We start from the raw sequence: 23,090 nt of genomic DNA, 5'->3' as shown, positions 1-23,090 counted from the left end.
TCTCTTCTTTATTTTTAATAATCTATTTGAGTCATCCAAGACATGTTGATCATATTATGAAAATAGAGTGCTTCTTTCTTTCTACAACAGATTCTTTGTATTCACATTGAATATTCTTTGTTTTAAAATGAAGTGGAAAGGGATTTGTTTTACAAAAGTTTTGTACAGTCAATTGTAATTTGAAATTTTTTTTATAATGCTGAATGCATTCTAAATAGGCAGCCTTTGAAAAATCATAAACACATTTGTCTTTAACGCAGCATTAGGTGAAATCGCACTACCAGTAACCGATGAACAGACTGATGATGACACCTACCGGTAAATGCACATATTCCACTTTTAGTGAAAAAAAAGGACACAAAAGATAAAAATTGCAAAGCAATGTCAATGTTTATTGCGTGTAGAGCGATGCTGCAAATACAATGTCTCGTTTGATCATCTGTGAGGCCTCTTCCATCTTACGATACAGGACAGGGTCGCCTATGATACGAGCCGCATTCCTGACATCTCGCAACGTCTCGTGCAATCTCTGAATACATCTCACTATGATTCCCTCCTGTACATCAGTCAAACCCGTGATCTCGGCAAAGGGCTGCAACAGACAACAATGAGATTCTGAGATGTCTTATTTGTTCAAATAGCAGGTTGTCATTTTATAATATTAGACCCGGTAAAAAGTAAACAAAAGCAAGAACATCAAAAATCGAAAAGCTGTAAACATAATCACACTGGTTTGTTTATTGACATATTATGTATTGCATTCAATCTCAGTGAATCCCATTACAAAGTTTAAATCTCTGAAGAAATGCAGTACAAAGTATCCCAATATATTTAAACAACCTCCATCAGTTAACACATACCAGTCCACGAGCCCATTCAAACACAACCTCCATCAGTTAACACATACCAGTCCACGAGCCTATTCAAACACAACCTCCATCAGTTAACACATACCAGTCCACGAGCCTATTCAAACACAACCTCCATCAGTTAACACATACCAGTCCACGAGCCTATTCAAACACAACCTCCATCAGTTAACACATACCAGTCCACGAACCCATTCAAACACAACCTCCATCAGTTAACACATACCAGTCCACGAGCCTATTCAAACACAACCTCCATCAGTTAACACATACCAGTCCACGAGCCTATTCAAACACAACCTCCATCAGTTAACACATACCAGTCCACGAGCCTATTCAAACACAACCTCCATCAGTTAACACATACCAGTCCACGAGCCTATTCAAACACAACCTCCATCAGTTAACACATACCAGTCCACGAGCCTATTCAAACACAACCTCCATCAGTTAACACATACCAGTCCACGAGCCCATTCAAACACAACCTCCATCAGTTAACACATACCAGTCCACGAGCCCATTCAAACACAACCTCCATCAGTTAACACATACCAGTCCACGAACCCATTCAAACACAACCTCCATCAGTTAACACATACCAGTCCACGAACCCATTCAAACACAACCTCCATCAGTTAACACATACCAGTCCACGAACCCATTCAAACACAACCTCCATCAGTTAACACTTACCATACCATCAGCATTCATATTTTTTTCAAATTTTTTAATCTTCAAAATAAGTCTGTAGCTGCGCAGTTTGACAGCTTTTTCGAGTGATTAAAAAGGCATTTTCCTGCTCTTGTCTGTTTACTTTCAAACAAAATGACATGTAGGATTTCGTATTTATTGCTTATTATTTTTGGCAACATTTTGGCCAGTTTCGGGCAGAAACAAGCCAGTTCAAGAAATATTTACATTCTTATCTTCAAATGTACAAGATGGCCGCACATCCTCATTAACACCAGACCAGGAGCCCATTCAAACATAACCTCTATCAGTTAACACCAGACCAGGAGCCCATTCAAACATAACCTCTATCAGTTAACACCAGACCATGAGCCCATTTAATATAACCTCCATCACTTAGCCCTTTCAAACTTAACTTCTATCAGTTAACACCAGACCAGGGGCCTATTCAAACACAACCTCCATCAGTTAACATTTACCAGACCACATGACTATTCTAACACATCTTTCATCAGTTAACACTTACCAGACCCCGAGCCCATTCAAACACAACCTCCATTAGGCCAAACTTAAACTCGTCCTCGTAGTCTCCAACTAGGTTCATTCCACATCGCCGCTGGTGGGCAGTGATCTTCTGAGCAATGAACAGTATGGAGTCTTTTCCCTGCATTAAAATTATGGAATCAAACATTAAGATATACTGTAGAATCATTAAATTTCGTGGGGGCCAATTTTTGTGAACTGCTTAAATTTTATAGGTTTGTGGGGGCGTAATTTCGTGTATTCTTATAAATCTACAAAAGGAAATATGACTTTATTGCCCTAATTTATCAATTCGTGGAGGATGTTATTTCATGGATGAGAGGTAACCACGAATTCCACGAAAATTGAGCCACCACGAAATCTAATGATTCCACAGTATGCTGCAATCATACTTTAATATATCTACTCCAAGTAGAGAGGTTTATTACTAATGAATTTATGTTTAAACGAAAAAAAAAAATGATTTATGTTAAACTGGTCAATTAGAAAGTCTTGAGTCAGAGTTAGAAGGCCATTTTTTAAGGTTGTTTACACACATTCAATGGTTGCCAGTCTTACCTTGACAAGTTCTGGAGCAAGTTTGGGCTCGCTACAATTCTTCTGTTCAAACACAACACAGGAGAGAAGGGCCGCGATTTCAGTGGGGTGGAGCTTGGTCAGGATGTTCTCAAACACCAGCTCCGTGATCATGATCTCGTGGTTGCTTATCTCACAGGCAACTCGACCCTTCAACTGCACAGCATTGTTCTCATCTATGTAATTCAGGTGCTTCAAAACCTAAATTATAAGAATAATCTTTGTTGATAAATGAATATTAATGAAGAATAATTTGTGAAGTGTGCATGTATGATTTAATGGTGCATCCCTATAAACATAATTATGATGATATAATTCAGGATTCCATTCTTTGCAGCATAGGGTGAACATCACTGTTCACTGACCAGATAGAGAATGGTAATGCATCAACGATCCTGTTACATAACTGTGACATTACATAAGGGGAAATGAAATACAGTAAAACACGCTTATAACAAAGTGCCAGGGACGGGCGATTTTACTCTGTTATAAGTGTGATTCGTTATATCCGTCAAGTTCACAACATGTAATAAAGTCTCGTGGAATGAAAATCACTATCTGTAAGCGTCAATTCATTATAAGAATGTTTGCCATAACCGTGTTTTACTGTAACTTTGCAACGCTGGGACATAAGATGACCAGTGAGTTGATTTTGTACAAGGAAGCAACAGACATTAACTTTACCCTAGGGGCTATGGCTCTATGACAATAACTCACAAGAAAAATATTCCATTTATTTGATTAAATAATGACAGAATAGAGGTGAGATGCTGAAAAGGTAACTGATGCTTTTAAAGAAAGACCTCATATCAAACAGGGCTTTGAGACAGAAGACAGGTAAAGTATGATATAACAGAGCCTAACAGCCTTACCTGGACCCGCTGTTCATACTCCGGCAGGAGCATCAGACTTTCGTCTGACAACAAGAACTTCAAGTGCTTGTACTCCTCCTTCAGTTTCACATTTCTGTCATGTTCTCTAAACTAAAGCATGTAAGTTTAACTTATTTCAAGGACAATTTCAAAATATTAAGATATGGATAAAGCAATCATATAGTGATATTTAATTCTCCTTATATGAAATGCTGCACTCTATAAACATGACGTGTGACTGTCAGCTATGTTTCATTGTCCAGCAGCTCAGAATTTATCTCCGACAATATAGCCATTACCTGGTATGTCACTAATGTATCCAGTATGAGGAAATGAATCACATATTACTGTGACACTTGTTATATTCTCTACAAAAAATATTTGTTTTACCAATCTCTCATAAATGGTGAGACTGGTGAGACTGATCCTAGCCATCTATGATGAACCCAATATTTTTTAAGAGACTGTCAGTAACAAACCTTTTAACTAACAGTATGTGTTTGTGTTAGTATTCATCAAAGTCACAAATAGCAGGATATTAACACACAGCTGAGTTGTTTGTATAATTACATGTTCAGTGAAGTGTGGGCAGTTGATACACTGGTAGCCCCTAAAGCTGTCCTCTATCAGTTGTAGAGACCTGAACTGCTCCACAAGGTCAATGTCACGAAGGTGAAGGTCCTTGACCGGGTCCAGCCCCGCCAGACCGTGGATGTTGGATTCAACCATGCGTAGCAATTCCTGGGTAGCAGTTGTGACAGATTTACCAGGAGGGTCATCTCTTTGTAAGAAATATACCCAGGTATAATGTGTTAAAATAAATATACCGTACATGTATTACATACATCAATAATATGAATACAATTTATTTGTGAATAAAAATCATGAAAACACATTAGATTTAATTTAATACATGTATCTTGTACATGTATATTAACATGTGTTGGACAATATGAGCTGTGAAGTTTGTAACCAAAAAGACTTACCGGTACCTTAAAATTAATATTAAAGCACAATGACTTTGTGTGATCTTAAAGATGTGGAAAATGAGAAGTTTTAAAAGGCACAATAATATTTGTTGAATGAATGTGATTATTTGAATAATTATTATTATTCATGTTTATGAATGAAGCTAACTATTATTGTCATCCTACTTGAATCTGGGCATCTGTCGTTTCTTGATGTCGTCCATTATTTTGTTGGCCTCCACACGTATACTCTTCACTGTCACCATACTGATGTCCTTGGCCTTGACCTGTACAAGGTCATGGCCACACGGGGCCTCAGGCAAAAAGAGGTCTGTATTTGTGACAGGAGTGACCTCCTCACTGCCTGGCACTTTCTCTGTTTGTGATTTCACAGATTTATTTTTATCACACAATACAAGACAAGTGAAAACCCGCTCATTGTTAGCTGCCATTGTAGAGTTCAAAATGATCCCCAGTTGGTTGCTATGGAAACTATTGCTAATGACAATGACTCTTCCTGCTGTTAGGGCTTTTATGGCTGCAGGATGAGACAACACTACCTCCTAAGGAAGAGAAAAAAACGTCCAATGTTTGATTGACCAACTCCCTCCCTATCATTCAACCACTCAACAGTTGTTCTGCCTACCTGTAATTTCCTCCTTAGGCACTGGTAATCTCTACAGCTCTCATGGTACTTCTCCAGGTCCACAGAGCAGAGGTAGCACTCTATTGGACGGATCTGCGCGATCTGTTTGTGGAGCTGGTCGATGGTGACCTTGTGTTTGCTGACATCCTTCTGGTGGTGGAACTCGGAGAAACTCCGCTTCATCATGTCCTCCACCCTCAGCTGTTCCACGCGCAGCAGATTCAGGATCATGGAGTAAGTCAGCCGGAACTGTGACTCCAACTTGGTGGGCTTCCCCTACAATATAAAGCAACATCCCCTACAGAGGCATGCACATCTCACTGTATGAGATGTGAGTAAAAGTAAAAAACATAGGGATATAACAAAAGAAAAAATTGAGAGATATAAGTGAAAGAAAAAATTGATATACAAATACAAAACACAACTGAAAGGAAATAACAGGTAAAAAGTTTACCTTATATCTAGAGTTTAACTATCTTAGTGAGAGATAAAAGACAGAGAGAGAGTGACCCACCAGCATCATTTTGTGTAGGTCGGACATCTCCGGTACGTCGCCCTTACACAGGATGATGACTGTGCCGGTGGTGTCCAGCCCTCGCCGCCCGGCCCGACCTGCCATCTGGATGTACTCCCCGGGCAGCAGGTCCCGGAAACATGTCCCGTCGTTTTTTCTGATGCTGTCAAACACCACAGTACGGGCCGGCATGTTAACTCCCATCGCAAACGTCTCAGTGGAAAAGAGAATCTAAAAAGTTATTAAAAAAGGTTTCATATTTGAAATAAAGAAAGTTACCTACCATATTTTCTGCTCCTCTGATAATAGTTTACACTAAAGTCAAAACAATAAAGCTATAACACAAGAGTAGCTGGTCATTGGAGAAGAAACTGCCCAGGGCAATAAAACTTAAATCTCACTTTTAATCTCATTATCACTTTTCCATAATAGTGGGTTTTTTTCAAAGTTAGATCAAAAGTGAGTCTACCTACGTGTTATTGCCCAGGGGTCTAGCGTAGGAAGGAGTCTTACTTTGACTAGAGCTCTCTGGAACAGCATCTCCACCACTTCCTTAAGGATGGGCAGTATTCCACTGTGGTGCACTCCTATACCATTCTTCAGGAGGGACTCCATTTGTAGAACCTGAGAACAGGAATCAGACAAAGATCACATACATGCACATCTGGCAAAACAATAAAAATCATTGGTGACAGGTAAGATTATTAAATTCTGATCATTATTTTACGTCAACCAAGTACACTGTGTGCATGAGTATTTATTTTTTTACAATGATTTTCAATACGGAATCTCACATAGAAAAAACATAAGGTAAGATTGGATCAAAATAAAACATGAGCTAGATGGAATCAGAATGACCTGTGGTAGCTTTTGGTCGGGCGGCTTCAGCTTCTTTATAGCGCTGTGGAAGAAGATGTGAATCTCGCTCTTCTCGCTGGCCGTCGTCAGGTCCTTACTCAGCAAGTTCTGAGCATTCTCATCAATCTTCTTCTTAGAAAATGTGAACGCCACAGCCGGTAGTTTATCCTTCTTTTTGAGCATGTCAATCACCGATATCCAGATATTCTTGTCCTGAAATGTTGATATCAAGCATTCAAGAGCATGAATACATCTAGACTTGAATACATGTATGAATATAAATTATACATTGAGCCTCATGTTTATGAATGAAGCTAACTAATGGATGCTTTCTTTCTCATTTATTATTCTTGTTTATCAATTGTCCTGAAGAATGCATTGATCACATTTACTTTACTTTCTTTTATTGATTATTACCTTATTCGGGTGACCTCCCCTTGTTCCTTTGGGTCCAAACCCTTGTGAAGACTTGCTTTTTTCTTTCTTTGCCTCCAGTGCCTTATTGTATCTTTAAAAATATATGAAGACAATATATTAGTTAATGTCAGTTTCATCCTTAACAAATACAGGTAGATCAAAATATTTGTAAATAATTTTTTCTAAGCAACAGATTGTCCATACATGTAACTCACTGGATGTGTTGATACTATAAATTTTTAAAGAAGACAAGCAGAAATTTTTGAGGACAGCTCTGAGTAATTCCTTCAGGACAGCTCTGAGTAATTCCTTCAGGACAGCTCTGAGTAATTCCTTCAGGACAGCTCTGAGTAATTCCTTCAGGACAGCTCTGAGTAATTCCTTCAGGACAGCTCTGAGTAATTCCTTCAGGACAGCTCTGAGTAATTCCTTCAGGACAGCTCTGAGTAATTCCTTCAGGACAGCTCTGAGTAATTCCTTCAGGACAGCTCTGAGTAATTCCTTCAGGACCGCTCTGAGTAATTCCTTCATGCTTACAGGACAGCTCTGAGTAATTCCTTCATGCTTACAGGACAGCTCTGAGTAATTCCTTCATGCTTACAGGACAGCTCTGAGTAATTCCTTCATGCTTACAGGACAGCTCTGAGTAATTCCTTCATGCTTACAGGACAGCTCTGAGTAATTCCTTCATGCCTACAGGACAGCTCTGAGTAATTCCTTCATGCTTACAGGACAGCTCTGAGTAATTCCTTCATGCTTACAGGACAGCTCTGAGTAATTCCTTCAGGACAGCTCTGAGTAATTCCTTCAGGACAGCTCTGAGTAATTCCTTCAGGACAGCTCTGAGTAATTCCTTCAGGACAGCTCTGAGTAATTCCTTCAGGACCGCTCTGAGTAATTCCTTCATGCTTACAGGACAGCTCTGAGTAATTCCTTCATGCTTACAGGACAGCTCTGAGTAATTCCTTCATGCTTACAGGACAGCTCTGAGTAATTCCTTCATGCTTACAGGACAGCTCTGAGTAATTCCTTCATGCTTACAGGACAGCTCTGAGTAATTCCTTCATGCCTACAGGACAGCTCTGAGTAATTCCTTCATGCCTACAGGACAGCTCTGAGTAATTCCTTCATGCCTACAGGACAGCTCTGAGTAATTCCTTCATGCCTACAGGACAGCTCTGAGTAATTCCTTCATGCCTACAGGACAGCTCTGAGTAATTCCTTCATGCTTACAGGACAGCTCTGAGTAATTCCTTCATGCTTACAGGACAGCTCTGAGTAATTCCTTCATGCTTACAGGACAGCTCTGAGTAATTCCTTCATGCATACAGGACAGCTCTGAGTAATTCCTTCATGATTACAGGACAGCTCTGAGTAATTCCTTCATGCTTACAGGACAGCTCTGAGTAATTCCTTCATGCCTACAGGACAGCTCTGAGTAATTCCTTCATGCCTACAGGACAGCTCTGAGTAATTCCTTCATGCTTACAGGACAGCTCTGAGTAATTCCTTCATGCTTACAGGACAGCTCTGAGTAATTCCTTCATGCTTACAGGACAGCTCTGAGTAATTCCTTCATGCTTACAGGACAGCTCTGAGTAATTCCTTCATGCTTACAGGACAGCTCTGAGTAATTCCTTCTTGCTTACAGGACAGCTCTGAGTAATTCCTTCATGCTTATATGTCCTAACCACTTGACTTTCTAACCCTTGTTGAACAATTATCACCATTTTATTGTACCATCATAGTTTTATAAGGAAAGACTATAAAATAAATCTTTTGTTTGCAGGTACATGTACATTAATGAATTATCCTAGGGAAATTAACCATTTAACATCGATGAAGTTGTTAGACTCTTTTTCTTAATAGTTATCACTCATATAAAATTAGGTACACTGAATCCTGATACTAGTAATTCCTATGTTGCCCATATATTGTTTGGTCAACAAGAATGTGTGTTACTATCAGACATACAGGTAGGTCTGACCTTCTTAAGTTACCCTATGTCTTACCCACTTGTGAGGAAGTTTTTCTTGTCCACAATTTGTTCATTGATTTTGTGTTTATGGCCACTTTTTTCAGTATCATAACCAAGTACTGAGATCTTACCCACTGGTGAGGAAGTTTTTCTTGCCGTCCACGATGAGGAACAGTTCATTGCTGGTCTTGCCGGTGGTGCCGGTGTACAAGTGGTGCTCCAGAGGAATGGGCCGCTTCAGGGTGGAGATCACAAAGATCTTCTTCTTCTTAGTCCGCCTAAAAACCAGCAGCCAATCATAAATCTTGTAGGAGTAATATGCTGTTAAGGTGTTTTTCTTGGCTGTTTATTCTTTGTAGCCATTTTGGCAGAAAGCTACTGCTAAATCAAATACATGGCTAAATGTCATGCATATGGTACATCCTGATATGCACCAAATAAAATCTATGCTATGCTAACTTATATAACTATTTATTATTACAAACTGTAACATATGTGGTGATATGTTGAGTGTTTACCCAATCCAGTCTGCAAACTCGAGTGTGTTGGGTACAGTCGCACTCAGAAGGATAATATTGACGTGCTGCGGTAACATGATGAGTACCTCCTCCCACACCACACCTCTCTGTAACAGTGAGCAATAACAGTAAACAATAACAGTAAACAAATAACAGTAAACAATAACAGTAAACAATAACAGTAAACAACAACAGTAAACAACAGCAGTAAACAACAACTTTTACAATTGACAACAACAGTCACCAATAAAAGTAAACAACAAATAAACAACAACAGTAAATATAACAATAAACAACAATCCTAGTAAACAACTGCAAAATACAACAGTAAACAAAAAGAGTAAATGATAATAGTAAACAGCAAAATTTAATGATAACATCCCAACAAGAGTCAAAATTGACAGTAAACAATAATAGTCAGAAATTGCGCAATTAGATATTCAAGTAAGTAACAGTTTATCTTCAGTAAGTAAGGTTGGAAAACTATTGAAAGGGACACGAGGGAGAATACTTCACCTTTTAAGCTGGAGGGGATCATTGACATGGCTATTATTTTGTTTGTTTATAGTTTTGATTATTGTTTGACTTCGTGTTTGAGAGTGATTACCTCTGCATCATTAATGTAATGGACCTCATCAAAGATCACCCACTCTAGATCTCTTATAACATCCGATCCATTGTACAGCATTGACCTAAAAAAGAAAGCAAACATCTCCACACATAAAACAACAAGCTGTGTTCACAACAAAAATATTCTTAACCTAAAGATACATACTTTCCTAAATAGCAGATTATTCATACAAATAAGGTTACAAGGTTATTTGTCTGAATAAAATAAATTCAATCAGTAATCTAGTTCTTCAGACAAATTCATTACATACACTGTATGTACAGAAACTGAAATATACTCAAGAAAACGTGTACTAGGTCGTCTAATTATACAAAACTGTACATGCTCATTTGCACAAAATCCAGTTTGATAGTACCTGAGAATTTCTGTGGTCATGATGAGACAGGATGCGGTCTGGTTAATCTGGACATCTCCTGTAATTAGTCCCACCTCTCCAAAAGTCTGCTTGAATTCTCTGTATTTCTGATTGGACAGAGCCTTGATAGGGGACGTGTACACTGTCCTTAAAACAGATAAAAGTATTTACAATGTGTACACCATTCCTAAACAGACAAAAGTGTTTACAATGTGTATGTACCCCATTCTAGAACAAGCATAAGTGTAAAATACTCTCCTTGACCACTTCTGAAAACCCTGAGACAAAAAATTGTATTTTAATGCAGTTTGTTCCTGAGAGGGGGGTAGGACAGAAAAAAACAATCCCACATTTTTAAAACACAAACATACACAATCATGTACAATTACTGTTCATGCAATTCTAAGATGAACTATGCAAATGTATAATGACTTGCAATATGTGCTTCATTAAGATAGAGCTATGGCATACACACCTAGTCAGGTGCTTCATAGAGTAGGCTATGGCGTACTCACCTGGTCATGTGATTCATAGAGAGGGCAATGGCATACTCAACTGGTCATGTGCTTTGTAGAGAGAGGTATGGCATACTCACCTGATCATATGCTTCATAGAGAGGCCTATGGCGTACTCACCTGGTCATGTGCTTTGTAGAGAGGCTTATGGCGTACTCACCTGGTCATGTGCTTCATGGAGAGGGCAATGGCATACTCACCTGGTATTGAGCTTCATAGAGAGGCTTATGGCGTACTCACCTGGTCATGTGCTTCATGGAGAGGGCAATGGCGTACTCACCTGGTCATGTGCTTCATGGAGAGGGCAATGGCGTACTCGGCTACCACAGTTTTTCCAGCAGAGGTGTGGGCCGCAACAAACACACTCTCGTGGTTTTCCAGGTGAAGGATGGCTTGCTTCTGGAACACGTCCAACTCAAACTCCCACTACAAATGGGAATATTAATTGAATGAAATTAACTGAATGATACAACAGCAAACATTGAATGAATATTAGCATTTATATTAATGAGTAAATGTGTCTTGTTTTTAGACTTCATTAAAAATATATGAGTACCGGTAAATGTTTCCAATCACTCATTTTGATTCTGAAAATTAGAGCCAGTTGTATCAATTTAATTTTTAAATATCTAAAAGTTCAAGAGTACATAAATTGCACAGTTAAGCTGTGATTGGTCTAGTTCAGTAAGTCTATGTCACCTTGTAGGCCATGTCTGGGATCCTCTGGTGGAAGTCTGCCACAGGGTGGTCCACATCCACCTTGACAGCCCACTCCTCCTGCCTCCCCTCACCCCCCACCCTCACCCCTCGCTCAGTCTCCCTGTCTTCATCAATCTAAAGTAACAAAATAAACATGGTCAATAAGCATCTTTAATACTGCATACTACACAACACACTGTACTGGTTTATGTATGAAGCATAACCTTGGTCTACTGCATACTATACAACACACTGTACTGGTTTATGTATGAAGCATAACCTTGGTCTACTGCATACTACACAACACACTGTACTGGTTTATGTATGAAGCATAACCTTGGTCTACTGCATACTACACAACACACTGCACTGGTTTATGTATGAAGCATGACCTTGGTCTACTGCATACTACACAACACACTGTACTGGTTTATGTATGAAGCATGACCTTGGTCTACTGCATACTACACAACACACTGTACTGGTTTATGTATGAAGCATGACCTTGGTCTACTGCATACTACACAACACACTGTACTGGTTTATGTATGAAGCATAACCTTGGTCTACTGCATACTACACAACACACTGTACTGGTTTATGTATGAAGCATAACCTTGGTCTACTGCATACTACACAACACACTGTACTGGTTTATGTATGAAGCATGACCTTGGTCTACTGCATACTACACAACACACTGTACTGGTTTATGTATGAAGCATGACCTTGGTCTACTGCATACTACACAACACACTGTACTGGTTTATGTATGAAGCATGACCTTGGTCTACTGCATACTACACAACACATTGTACTGGTTTATGTATGAAGCATGACCTTGGTCTACTGCATACTACACAACACACTGTACTGGTTTATGTATGAAGCATAACCTTGGTCTACTGCATACTACACAACACACTGCACTGGTTTATGTATGAAGCATAACCTTGGTCTACTGCATACTACACAACACACTGCACTGGTTTATGTATGAAGCATAACCTTGGTCTACTGCATACTACACAACACACTGCACTGGTTTATGTATGAAGCATAACCTTGGTCTACTGCATACTACACAACACACTGCACTGGTTTATGTATGAAGCATAACCTTGGTCTACTGCATACTACACAACACACTGTACTGGTTTATGTATGAAGCATAACCTTGGTCTACTGCATACTACACAACACACTGTACTGGTTTATGTATGAAGCATAACCTTGGTCTACTGCATACTACACAACACACTGTACTGGTTTATGTATGAAGCATAACCTTGGTCTACTGCATACTACACAACACACTGCACTGGTTTATGTATGAAGCATAACCTTGGTCTACTGCATACTACACAACACACTGTACTGGTTTATGTACATGTATGAAGCATAACCTTGGTCTACTGCATACTACACAACACACTGTACTGGTTTATGTACATGTATGAAGCATAACCTTGGTCTACTGCATACTTCACAACACACTGTACTGGTTTATGTACATGTATGAAGCATAACCTTGGTCTACTGCATACTACACAACACACTGCACTGGTTTATGTATGAAGCATAACCTTGGTCTACTGCATACTACACAACACACTGTACTGGTTTATGTGTGAAGCATAACCTTGGTCTACTGCATACTACACAACACACTGTACTGGTTTATGTATGAAGCATAACCTTGGTCTACTGCATACTACACAACACACTGTACTGGTTTATGTATGAAGCATAACCTTGGTCTACTGCATACTACACAACACACTGTACTGGTTTATGTACATGTATGAAGCATAACCTTGGTCTACTGCATACTTCACAACACACTGTACTGGTTTATGTACATGTATGAAGCATAACCTTGGTCTACTGCATACTACACAACACACTGTACTGGTTTATGTATGAAGCATAACCTTGGTCTACTGCATACTACACAACACACTGCACTGGTTTATGTATGAAGCATAACCTTGGTCTACTGCATACTACACAACACACTGCACTGGTTTATGTATGAAGCATAACCTTGGTCTACTGCATACTACACAACACACTGCACTGGTTTATGTATGAAGCATAACCTTGGTCTACTGCATACTACACAACACACTGTACTGGTTTATGTATGAAGCATAACCTTGGTCTACTGCATACTATACAACACACTGTACTGGTTTATGTATGAAGCATAACCTTGGTCTACTGCATACTACACAACACACTGTACTGGTTTATGTATGAAGCATAACCTTGGTCTACTGCATACTACACAACACACTGTACTGGTTTATGTATGAAGCATAACCTTGGTCTGTTGGTCCTACTGGTCTTACCTTTACAAGGTTTTCCAGACTTTCACTTTTTTCCAGTTTGACCTCACTGAGGATATGACCTTGATCATGGTCTTCATTCTTGGATTCCCCTTCGTCCTCATCATCTCCAAGGTTAAATTCATCAAGATCAGCAGCAGACATCAGGTCGGCTAGATTCAACAAAGTGGGTTCCTTCTGTTTGGGTGCAATGTCAAGGTCATTAAAGGTCATACCCTTCATCATACCTGGTGCCACTGATAACAAATCTGTCAAAAGGAGGGAAAACATTGAAGCTGAATAACAAACTGATTCTAAGGTAAAATATAATACAAACTGAAAATCTGCTATTATTGCTGAAATTCATATACATTGTACTATATAAGTTGGAATCACCTTTTTCAAAATCCAAAAATTCTGTCTTGTCTTCAGAGAGCATGGTCTCTACTTCTTCCATACCACCTGTCAAATATCAAGATTTTTTTTTATGTTAAGGAGATTGGGTGGTCAACTAATTAGCCATCAGATCTTCCTTATTAGCTCACCTGAGCTGAAAGCTCAAGTGAGCTATTCTGATCACATTTTGTTTGTCGTCCGTCTGTCCATCCGTCTGTAAACTTTTCACATTTTCAACATCTTCTTAAGAACCACTGGGCCAATTTCAACCAAACTTGGCAGAAAGCATCCTTAGCCTAAGGGGATTCAAAGTTGTGAAAATTAAGGATCACGCCCTTTTGCAAAGGGAGATAATTAGGAATTTATGAAAATTTTCGAAAAATTTTCAAAAATCTTCTTCTTATGAACCATAAAACCAGGAAAGCTGAAACTTGTGTGAAAGCATCCTCAGGTAGTGTAGATACAAAATTGTGAAAATCGTGACCCCCGGGGGTAGGGTGGGGCCACAATGGGGGGGTCGAAGTTTAACATAGGAATATATAGAGTAAATCTTTAATAACCTTCTTCTCAGAAACTAATCACCCAGCAAAGCTGAAACTTGTGTGAAAGCATCCTCAGGTAGTGTAGATACAAAGTTGTGAAAATCATGACCCCCGCGGGTAGGGTGGGGCCACAATGGGGGATCGAAGTTTTACATAGGAATATATAGAGTAAATCTTTAAAAAGCTTCTTCTCAGAAACTAATCAGCCAGCAAAGCTGAAACTTGTGTGGAAGCATCCTCAGGTAGTGTTAATTCAAAGTTGTGAAAATCATGACCCCCGAGGGTAGTGTGTGGCCACAATTGGGGGTCGAAGTTTAACATATGAATATATAGAGTAAATCTTTAAAAATCTTCTTCTCAGAAACTAATCACCCAGCAAAGCTGAAACTTGTGCGGAAGCATCCTCAGGTAGTGTAGATACAAAGTTGTGAAAATCATGATCCCCAGGGATAGGGTGGGGCCACAATGGGGGGTCAAAGTTTAACAAATGAATATATAGGGTAAATCTTCTCAGAAACTAATCAGCCAGATGATTCTTTATAACTGTTAAGACTTTGGCTCCAGGACAATTCTTCGGCCTAACAAGAAGGTTCAGAGTTTGATGTAGGTTTATATCCCATAAATAAACTATTGTTAAGGATCTTTTTGAGAACTGCAATACTCAACATATGATATGACTATAAAATCATCCTGTTAGAAAAGGGACTAATGATTATAAACATAAGAATATCCAGGGGAAAAATGGATTTTATTTATACAGGATCTACATGTATTATTGTACATTGTCCAGATAGTTTGTATTATGACTCCATTAAGGTGATTTTATCATACCTATTGTTCATCAGGTGAGCGATGTGGCCCATGGGCCTCTTGTATTTTTAAATATGATGTCTTTTAACTATTAACTGTTATTTAGTAAAGAAAAAGTCCTTATATTTTAAATTTCAAATTTGGGAATTTTTCTATACGGTATTCATACATAGAGCTCTCCTTCTCAAGGAGATCAATATGGTCTAAAAATGACTACGACCAGTGAGTCCTCTTAAGTATAGACCTGTAAGATTAAACTGTACTGTTAGATCTGGACTTTGACTCACCAGGCAGAAAGGGGAAGTTGGCACTGCTCCCCCTGACATCCTGACCGGCAGGGCCCGGGGGTCTCCTGAGGGATAGAGAAGTTTTACCCTCGGATGTACTCTCCAGATATTCCTTAAAAACAAAATAACTCTTTGAGAAAACATCCCCAAAGCTTTGTAGAAAGTTTGTCAAAGAAACCTTAAATCACCAACATCTTCAATCTCACCCATTTTTCCTCAGGAGCATCAGTCTAAGATTATAAATAGAACCCTACCTCCTTGTATCCTAGCAATTCCCCAGTGGTGGGGTTTCTATCCACCTGGATCGTGGTTTGAACTCCAGACACTTCCGCATGATACAGGTTCTCCGGGTGTGGTTCTCTTGGCCAGAATCTAAATAGAATTGATGCATTATCCCCTTTATTTCATTAATTACTATCAGTCTTTTATATTTTACATTATCATAAACATTTACAGCAATCAATGTAAAATTGCAAATTGCTAGAAATTTTTAACATTTTCTCAGAAAAACATTTTAATATTCACTGATGAAATTTTAAATAGAGTGAGAAATTCAGTACACAATTCCTGACAACTATGCTTAAAATCATCATCACCAGTGAAGCCTACGGCCATCTTAATGTAACATAAACTAGTATTATCGTTTAAGGAAATGATTCATGTTACATTGACCTTTGTGCACTGTTGAGGTCATGGACGGGCACCTGCTCTATACAGGTCAGATAGTCCTCAAGCTCTTCCCCCCAGGACGGCAGGATGGGTGGCAGACCCGCGGGGAGCTACAATCAGTCCAGATCATTGTCAGCCATTTAATTAATGCAAGCAAAGACCTACATTCAGTTCAACAAGAGCATTAACAAAAAAGACATGCCAGGAGCTGCCGATTAATGCTTAATGGTTCCATTGATACATGGCTAATATCTATGTGGGTGACAGTTATGGCTGCCTGTCAGACTTACTGTTTTCCTGGGAAAACCTTCATTGTTCTTTCTTTTTGGAACTGGTACAAACTTTCCTTGACAACCAACTTCAGCCAAATCAAAGTCCACTCCTAGTCCCTTGAGGTCCATGGTTATATTTAGAGCGGACTAACAGAGGATATGGACCCTGACCCACTGCAAGGACACTCAATTATCCTCCCTATTCTGGAAAGACAATTAGCAAAAACATATTGAGGCAACACAGGTGGTTAATTCTCCTAAAATTATGAGTATTATCTACCAGGAAATGAATTTACATCTTCATATATGACAGATTCTGCATTTATAAAAACAAACAGTAGATACAAATGTGATAATTGTGTTAATCATTTTGGCATGCATTGGTGTACAAACATACCAGAAGATTCAAGTGTATGTCTATTGTTGTAATATGTAAACATGATGTAACAACAGAATAATTAATAGCAAATATTTCTTACTTTTAATTAAATATATGTAACAGAATATGAAGAATGGCCACAAGTAGGCTCAAACTCGAGACCCTCCAGTTAAAAACCAATTCTCTACCGACTGATCTGAATGGTTAACCCACTACCTGGTTTAGTAGGAGCATGGCAGTACTGAGCCTTTTAGGCCTACCTATTACCCACAACAAAAACAACTGGGTGTACAATAAGAACTTTGATATTACCAGGAGTTAGTGATGATACAATTTGTAAATCAAAATCAGTTTCAAAGTTATCCTACCATCAGATCAGATTATTTAATTGTGATAGACTGCAAAAAATTTAATCGTTTCCATTTTCAATTTATAAGGGATATCTGACAGGTAACTGGAATCTTTTGGATTGTTTCGGAAGCAACTTGTAGATAGTTTTTTTTGCCTCAACAATTCAGAATCTATAAAACACCTTTACAGAAATGTTGTTTTAAATTACGTTACAACCAATATGATAACTGTTGTCAGATAGATGTGTAAATTTAATTAGCACACCTAATCTATCATCCAAGATTGTTGAAGTATTTACGAGAATTTCTAAGGCAACTGAAGCATTTATTTCAATTTTTTTCAATTAATGTTATATCATAACTAAATCATTATCTACGTTTTTTAAAGCTAGTTTGAATAAATTACTCCCTCAATCTTGTTTTTCTGTTTATGCATTTGGTTTGTGTAAACTTGTATTATACTAGAAAGAATAATCTTACCGTGACCAGGCTACGTTAAACCGGGTCTTGATCCGTAGGACATCTGTCATTTTAAAGATAGAACATTCTATCTAGTATTATACTAGCATACATATAAGAGGCTGTCCAAAAAGTTTGTGAATAAACAGGTTTTGTATACAATCAGTATGACTACTGTTTGTAATAAAATCAAACGAGATTGGTTTTGAATGCTCACCATGAAATTGAACTAATCGTGGAAAGTATACACGGTCCAGTGTAAATATTGTCAAAATTTGGTAATTGAGTTTTTAGATATGAATATTTTCATTTTTTTAACATCATAATCTTCGAACAATTGTAACTTTACATGTATGTCATTTTCATATGTTATTTAAAGTCATTTTCAGATGAGCAGAGGATTTTCAAAGGATATTTTATGAAAACGTCATTATAGGTCAACGTCAGACTGCGCCGTGCGTCCTGCACAGGCAATTATGTATACAATATAATGATAACTTCAATGTAAGAATGTACATTGTTCTGATTTTTATAAAATACATTAGTTTAGTCCATATTAAAATATCATAATACCTTCCTGAAAATGGTGTCCTTATTTAGAATGAAATTATATGTGTCCAAGAACTTTTTGGACGGAATAAGAGAGTCCAAATACTGTACGTTGTCATTCAACACATCATGATCATGATATGTGTCTGATGGCAAAGACTATAGCATTTAAGGGGAATAAAGTAAAATAAAGACAATCCATGATACACCAAAATCAAAAGAAACAGTTTAAACGAAGAGGGGGATTTTCAAAACTCTGCTCGAACCCCCTTTCAGTTTAAAACCAATATGTGCTCTACCCACTGAGCTAAAGGGTTAACCTACTATAGTCTGTCGCATGATATTTTTGCCGCATATTTCCTTAAATTATTCGATATTTATAAATACCTCTTGGTTCAGACGATGTTCATTCAATAGTATGAAAAAATCCCAAGATTTCCCCTTTGAAACACCCCTTCTAGCTTGTCGGGTATCAATACATGGCTAAAAATAAAAAGTCTACGGGGGTTTTTCCATTGCCAAGGAGATGAAGACGCCCGGATGATTAAACGTTGAAAAATTGCACAATGTGTCCTGAGTACTTCTGAATGGAGAAAAGATGTCAACATTCCCCATTATAAATCTCTGTACGAAATCTGTTTTCTTTCCTGTGAATTTTTACGAGGGAAAAATGATAATATGTGAATGAAGTTATCTTGGGAATTTTCCCTTTCATCAATTTTAATTGCACTTCTGTCAAAGGTATGTGTATTTTTAAATAATTAAAAATGGTTCAAATATTTTGTGCAGCATAAATATCTAATTGAGACAGACTATAGGTATAGACTAAAGAAGTGTGACAGTATTAATTACACACTATCACACAGGATTAATTGCTTAACAATAGTCACAATAGTTAACAAGATTAACTTACACAGACACTGCTATATACCGGTGTCTCATTATATCGCGGTACTTAATTTTTTCCCTAAAAAAAGATATACCAACTTATCATTTTCACATGTCATTAGTGCTGTTCAAAAAGCTTGTATTAGACTAACTTTTCTGAGGAACATCAATTTCCCAATTTACGTAGTTTATTTTGTGTGCTATTTTTAAATCACAAGTCTTATACACCTTCAAAAGTAGAGAGTTCCATTGTATCGCGGCATTGGGAATCTGGAAGCCTGGTTCAGTTATAACGGACAGTTTTTATTTTTTAAAAATGAAATATGATTCTTCATGAAAGTCATTAAACTGGTTAGGGAATGAAATATACATTCTATTTTATATTTTATTTTATTTTTTTTTTCATCAGATACATTGTGGACTTTTGAACTTGCTTTCTCTCCGGAAAATTTTTATTTGTGAGAAAAAATTTATTTGCCGATATATTTGACAACATTCTTTGCACTCATCCTGAAGTTTGTGCATGAACTCCTTGTGGAAAATCGCGGAAAAAAATGGAAATCCTATTTTTTAGAACATACCGCGATACAACGGAACACGCGATATAATGAGAAGAGAGTATACACAGTATGCCAAATAGTTGAAGCTACTGCTGGATATGACTATGTCAATGTTTTAAGTTCAGCATGTCCTTATATTCTGGTGAACAACAATTACACAGAATGCAGGGTCATTAAACATTTTCTAGTACAACAAATGTTGTAATGCTGTGCTAAAGATACATTGTGTACTTTACTGCAGCAGACGATTCCCCCTATGCATTTTAACCATTTAAGGAAATTCGGACTACAGTTACTTCGTTACTTGTTTCTAGCAAGTCTGGATGAGTATAATTATTACTCATTTCTTAAATTAATTGTAATTTGTGAAATCATACATTTAGTTGCACATTTAAACAACCAAAACGTTCCCCAAATAATTCTATTGCTAACTTACTTTCTCTTCGGTCTAAATTAGGTCGGGTTTGGTATACAAATGTTTACTTTCGGTTTATCACCATGTCCATGATTGAACCTCAGTTAAAATACCATGTGTTTTCTGACAAAATTATGGACACTGTTGTGAATTTTCAAGTATTGAAGTTAAAAGACAGTTTTTATGTGTGGATAGGTTCTTCTAATAAACTGGGAAATGTAACAGTAGCCATGCCAACCAAATTTGTAAGTAAATTTTAGCTGTTGTGGTACCGATATATTCTTTTTGGTAACATCACATGGGCTCGTCACGAACTTTTTGTTTTCTTACTATGAGACCGTTGCTATACTATAAAATACACGAGCATCTGTGGTAGTACTGGATAATTGGACAAGCATAGTCCTCATTTGATCGTGTTCACTACGCCTGTTAATATATCTTTAGCACTTCAGTTTCTTTTCTTAAGAAGAATGACATAGATTTCAACTTGATCTTTTACCAGATACTTGCTTCAGTCTTTTTTATAAGCACTTGAAGCTATTTGTTATATTTTGTTGGGATGTACATTTTGAAAGCGGTTATAAAATATGCTATTTTCTGGTTTTCAGAGCAGTGTACCCTCTGGATCAGTTCTCCTTGGTCCGTCTGACTCCCACTGTCTCACTATAGCACAGCGACTAGGTATTAATTAAGTACTTTGAACAATGAGATATCTCACAGATAAATATAAGTGAACAAAAGTTTTTCAAGCTGATTGAAATCTGAATTTTGGATCTGCTCACAATTAAAGATCACTACTACACAATGTAGCTACCTACGGCTACATGAGCGAATTTAAGATCTAATTTTAATCAGAATGAAAGTTTTTACTTTTCTTGGGAAATTTATTATCTGTTATGTAGACATTCTATGCCATTCATTTTTTAAAGTGTACCATATTAAGAGAATCTTGAAATAATTTTTGATTTGTAATGCAGCAAAGAAGACCGGACGACAGGTTTTTGTGAGTGGGACTGTGGATTATAATCAGCTGATGTTGCCCCTCATCGAGAAGCGCATCGGACAGGAATTACAGAACTTTCCTGAAAAATTCTATGATCCAAGCTGAAAACTCCAACTGTGAATGAACTAGATTAGAATTCCATGCACTGATGTCTACCAGCGCTGTGACACTATTTTTTAACTGCCTTCCTTGATTTAATCAATTTTCAAACTGCATCAGACAACACACACTATACATGTATCAGTATGTATGTGTGAATTGGATGTATGTGTTTTTACTTATTAATGTTGACTTTTATACTGTTAATGTGGATTAACTTGTACTGTTTGTTATAAATAATTGAAAGTATGACGTAGATAAAAGCAGTGATTTAAAATACTACTGTAGAAATGAACACTATATTCAAGTTGAATAAACTATCAATTCATCCAGTGTGTTTATTATATTTTGTTGTGTTTGCCTGAATGAACATTTTTTGGTAAAAGGCTCATGTACACGCGATTTGTCTCAAACGCTAATGAAATGGACATAAACTTGTGTGAAAATTGGTAAAACGACATTTAAGTCATGATTTGTGAAAGGTTAGAAATTTTTAGAAATACAAAATATGGTCCATCGGGACCTTGTATTGGACTTCCCTAACATGTAGATCTGTGATTATACAGGAGTGAAAGCTGGCAACTTTATTGAGCAAAGATAGGTTATATAGCTACATGTACGTAACATGAATGGTTTGCTAGCATTATAAACAAGCAGTATATAGTGCACCACTGATTGTTTGACAGACAAAATTCTTGGTTTTTATATATTTGTTAGGTAAATGTAATAAATATGGTGACTTGCGTCCCACTATTTTGGTTCTAGGTAGTTTATGTTAAGAAAAGCCAATTAATTGAGCTTATTTTCGGTGAATAATATTTCGATAAACAAAAACCTTAATATTGATTCAGCACGAAACTTTCGCGAATAAATGCATAATTTTCGCGAATTTTTCACGAATATACGTGTATGTTTTGCAAATAAACATGTGATTTATACGGAATTATGCGATACTTCTCAAAATAATGCGTAGCTTTCGGGAATAAACGCGAAACTGTTTTTTTAAATATCGTACTGTCAACAGAAACATTTGTTTTGAATGAGGACTGGTTCGTTTTTAGTTTAAATCGGGTTTTCTTTTAATTCTTGTTAATATTAATTTAATCCCCTCTTTTAGAATGAATATTGGGTTGGACGAATATGAGTATTTCATTAATAGACCACAGACTTCATTTACCGATATATGATGGTAAATATTGTAATATATATCCGTTTTTCTTTTGATTTCTTCATAAGCATTCGGGACGGTTCGCTCAAAGGATTATTTTTTTCTTCTTCATTTTCTTATATGAATGATTAAATAAAGATTATTATAATTTTTTAAATTTATAGTAAATTGTATAAAGTAGTCCTGTCTAAAAGTTGCTACTGGAGCACTTTTTTTCATAAGATACACACACGTAGTACTCTCGTGTTTGAAAAGGAATTGC

General features: G+C 37.3%; 2 protein-coding genes across 3 annotated transcripts; one reads left to right on the top strand and one right to left on the bottom strand.

The window, feature by feature from the left end:
• On the bottom strand, positions 1 to 20,621 carry LOC128191867 (helicase SKI2W-like). 2 transcript variants are annotated; one of them, XM_052864203.1, is made up of 24 exons: positions 20,580 to 20,621; positions 16,977 to 17,162; positions 16,690 to 16,796; positions 16,272 to 16,389; positions 16,018 to 16,129; positions 14,379 to 14,444; positions 14,007 to 14,251; positions 11,653 to 11,787; positions 11,234 to 11,379; positions 10,439 to 10,585; positions 10,060 to 10,144; positions 9,453 to 9,559; positions 9,066 to 9,212; positions 6,957 to 7,047; positions 6,540 to 6,752; positions 6,195 to 6,305; positions 5,682 to 5,912; positions 5,168 to 5,443; positions 4,708 to 5,084; positions 4,124 to 4,334; positions 3,554 to 3,664; positions 2,664 to 2,882; positions 2,089 to 2,226; positions 1 to 592 (listed from the first exon to the last, which is right to left on the bottom strand). In XM_052864203.1, the coding sequence occupies exons 2-24, from the start codon at positions 17,085 to 17,087 to the stop codon at positions 392 to 394; spliced, it is 3,705 nt and encodes a 1,234-aa protein (XP_052720163.1). In that variant the 5' UTR covers positions 17,088 to 17,162; positions 20,580 to 20,621; the 3' UTR covers positions 1 to 391. The 2 variants fall into 2 exon arrangements, with proteins under 2 accessions (XP_052720163.1, XP_052720162.1); XM_052864202.1 differs by lacking the exon at positions 20,580 to 20,621 and adding an exon at positions 18,168 to 18,197.
• Positions 20,606 to 21,989, top strand: LOC128191869 (proteasome assembly chaperone 4-like). Its single transcript, XM_052864208.1, has 3 exons — positions 20,606 to 20,803; positions 21,167 to 21,239; positions 21,536 to 21,989. Exons 1-3 carry the CDS (start codon positions 20,642 to 20,644, stop codon positions 21,664 to 21,666), a joined length of 366 nt encoding a protein of 121 aa, XP_052720168.1. The 5' UTR covers positions 20,606 to 20,641; the 3' UTR covers positions 21,667 to 21,989.
• Positions 21,990 to 23,090: the final 1,101 nt, after the last annotated feature.

This window comes from Crassostrea angulata, chromosome 7 (genome assembly GCF_025612915.1).
Source record: "Crassostrea angulata isolate pt1a10 chromosome 7, ASM2561291v2, whole genome shotgun sequence".
Taxonomy (NCBI): Eukaryota; Metazoa; Mollusca; class Bivalvia; order Ostreida; family Ostreidae; genus Magallana; species Magallana angulata.
The sequence above is the reverse complement of the archived record's forward strand: the minus strand, read 5'-3'. Positions and strand labels throughout refer to the sequence as shown.